At 37.0% G+C, this 2,500-nt stretch overlaps 1 protein-coding gene across 1 annotated transcript in view; it reads left to right on the top strand.

The window, feature by feature from the left end:
- The window catches only part of LOC137628505 (uncharacterized), a 34,646-nt gene extending 33,482 nt beyond the window's left edge, over positions 1-1,164 (top strand). The window contains exons 4-6 of the mRNA XM_068359657.1: positions 10-251; positions 283-400; positions 987-1,164. Of these exons, the coding sequence (XP_068215758.1) occupies positions 10-251; positions 283-400; positions 987-1,164 (538 nt within the window). The remainder of the gene's footprint in view (positions 1-9; positions 252-282; positions 401-986) is intronic.
- The last annotated feature ends 1,336 nt before the right edge of the window (positions 1,165-2,500 follow it).

Raw genomic sequence — 2,500 nt, 5'->3', positions numbered from 1 at the left:
CTGGGGAAGAAGAAGAAGAAGAAGAAGAAGAAGAAGAAGAAGAAGAAGAAGAAAGGCTTTCGTGATTTCTGAAGAAGAAGAAAGAAAGAAAGAAAATGTAAAAAGGCTTTCGAAGAAGAAGAAGAAGAAGAAGAAGAAGAAGAAGAAGAAGAAGAAGAAGAAGAAGAAAGTAAAAAGAAAGGCTTTCGTAATTTCTAAAGAAGAAGAAGAAGAAGAAGAAGAAGAAGAAGAAGAAGAAGAAGAAGAAGAAAGTAAAAAGAAAGGCTTTCGTAATTTCTAAAGAAGAAGAAGAAGAAGAAGAAGAAGAAGAAGAAGAAGAAGAAGAAGAAGAAGAAGAAGAAGAAGAAAGTAAAAAGAAAGACTTTCGTAATTTCTGCAGAAGAAGAAGAAGAAGAAGAAAGTAAAAAAGAAAGAAAGGCTTTCGTAATTTCTGGAGAAGAAGAAGAAGAAGAAGAAGAAGATGTAAGAATGATATATTGTTAATTTAATCTCATCATTTATTTATTTCCTTATTTCCTTTCCTCACTGGGCTATTTTTCCCTATTGGAGCCCTTAGGCTTATAGCATCTTGCTTTTCCAACTAGGGATGTAGCTTGGCTAGTAGTAATAATAATAATAATAATAATAATAATAATAATAATAATGGCGTAGTATATAGAATTTAGATGTTATTGTTCTTTGTGTTCTTTTCACGTGCTCATTGTGAAAGTATGTATAGACCTGCTTCAAATGTTTAAGTGCTTTTTTTAATACGTTTATTTGTGCGTACGTCGTGTTTAAATATAAAATCTGTGTGCGTAATCTATAAATGTAAATACTATAATATTGTTTGAGTGTTTCCTTCAACTATTGAACTATCCATCCACAAGTACGCCTCTCTCTCTCTCTCTCTCTCTCTCTCTCTCTCTCTCTCTCTCTCTCTCTGAGCTTAAATATTGGCCTTAAGCTTAGTGGATAGCAGTAGCTAAAGTTAGGTGCCATTTTAGCTTGCTTCAAGAGCAGAGCAGTAGAGAAGAGAAACTGACATTTCAAGAGCAGAGAAGCAAGGAAGAGAAACTGATATTTCAAGAGAACCAAAGAAGAGAAGAGAAACTGGCATTTCAAGAGCAGAGACAGAGAAGAGAAACTGACATTTTAAGAGCAGAGACAGAGAAGAGAAACTGACATTTCAGAAGAGAAGCAGAGAAGGGAAACTGACATTTCAAGAGTAGAGACAGAGAAGAGAAACTGACATGTCAAGAGTAAGGAAGCAGAGAAGAGAAACTGACATTTCAGAAGAGAAGCAGAGAAGGGAAACTGACATTTCAAGAGTAGAGACAGAGAAGAGAAACTGACATGTCAAGAGTAAGGAAGCAGAGAAGAGAAACTGACATTTCAGAAGAGAAGCAGAGAAGAGAAACTGACATTTCAAGAGTAGAGAAGCAGAGAAGAGAAACTGACATTTCAAGAGGAGAGAAGCAGAGAAGACAAACTGACATTTCAAGAGTAAAGAAGCAGAGAAGAGAAACTGACATTTTAAGAGCAAAGAAGCAGAGAAGAGAAACTGACATTTCAAGAGTAAGGAAGCAGAGAAGAGAAACTGACATTTCAGAAGAGAAGCAGAGAAGAGAAACTGACATTTCAAGAGGAGAGAAGCAGAGAAGAGAAACTGACATTTCAAGAGGAGAGAAGCAGAGAAGAGAAACTGACATTTCAAGAGGAGAGAAGCAGAGAAGAGAAACTGATATTTCAAGAGAACCAAAGAGAAGAGAAACTGGCATCTCAAGAGAAGAGAAGCAAAGAGAAACTGACATGTAAAGAGCAGAGACAGAGAAGAGAAAATGACATTTCAAGGGAATAGAAACAGAGAAGAGAATCTGACATGTCAAGAGCAGAGACAGAGAAGAGAAACCGACATTTTAAGAGCAGAGAAGCAGAGAAGAGAAACTGACATTTCAAGAGCAGAGAAAGAGGAAAGAGAAACTGACATTTCAAGAGTAGAGACAGAGAAGAGAAACCGACATTTTAAGAGCAGAGAAGCAGAGAAGAGAAACTGACATTTCAAGAGCAGAGAAAGAGGAAAGAGAAACTGACATTTCAAGAGTAGAGACAGAGAAGAGAAACCGACATTTTAAGAGCAGAGAAGCAGAGAAGAGAAACTGACATTTCAAGAGTAGAGACAGAGAAGAGAAACCGACATTTTAAGAGCAGAGAAGCAGAGAAGAGAAACTGACATTTCAAGAGCAGAGAAAGAGGAAAGAGAAACTGACATTTCAAGAGTAGAGACAGAGAAGAGAAACCGACATTTTAAGAGCAGAGAAGCAGAGAAGAGAAACTGACATTTCAAGAGTAGAGACAGAGAAGAGAAACCGACATTTCAAGAGCAGAGAAGCAGAGAAGAGAAACTGACATTTCAAGAGCAGAGAAAGAGGAAAGAGAAACTGACATTTCAAGAGTAGAGACAGAGAAGAGAAACCGACATTTTAAGAGCAGAGAAGCAGAGAAGAGAAACTGACATTTC

Source organism: Palaemon carinicauda, chromosome 36 (genome assembly GCF_036898095.1).
Source record: "Palaemon carinicauda isolate YSFRI2023 chromosome 36, ASM3689809v2, whole genome shotgun sequence".
Classification (NCBI taxonomy): domain Eukaryota; kingdom Metazoa; phylum Arthropoda; class Malacostraca; order Decapoda; family Palaemonidae; genus Palaemon; species Palaemon carinicauda.
The sequence above is the reverse complement of the archived record's forward strand: the minus strand, read 5'-3'. Positions and strand labels throughout refer to the sequence as shown.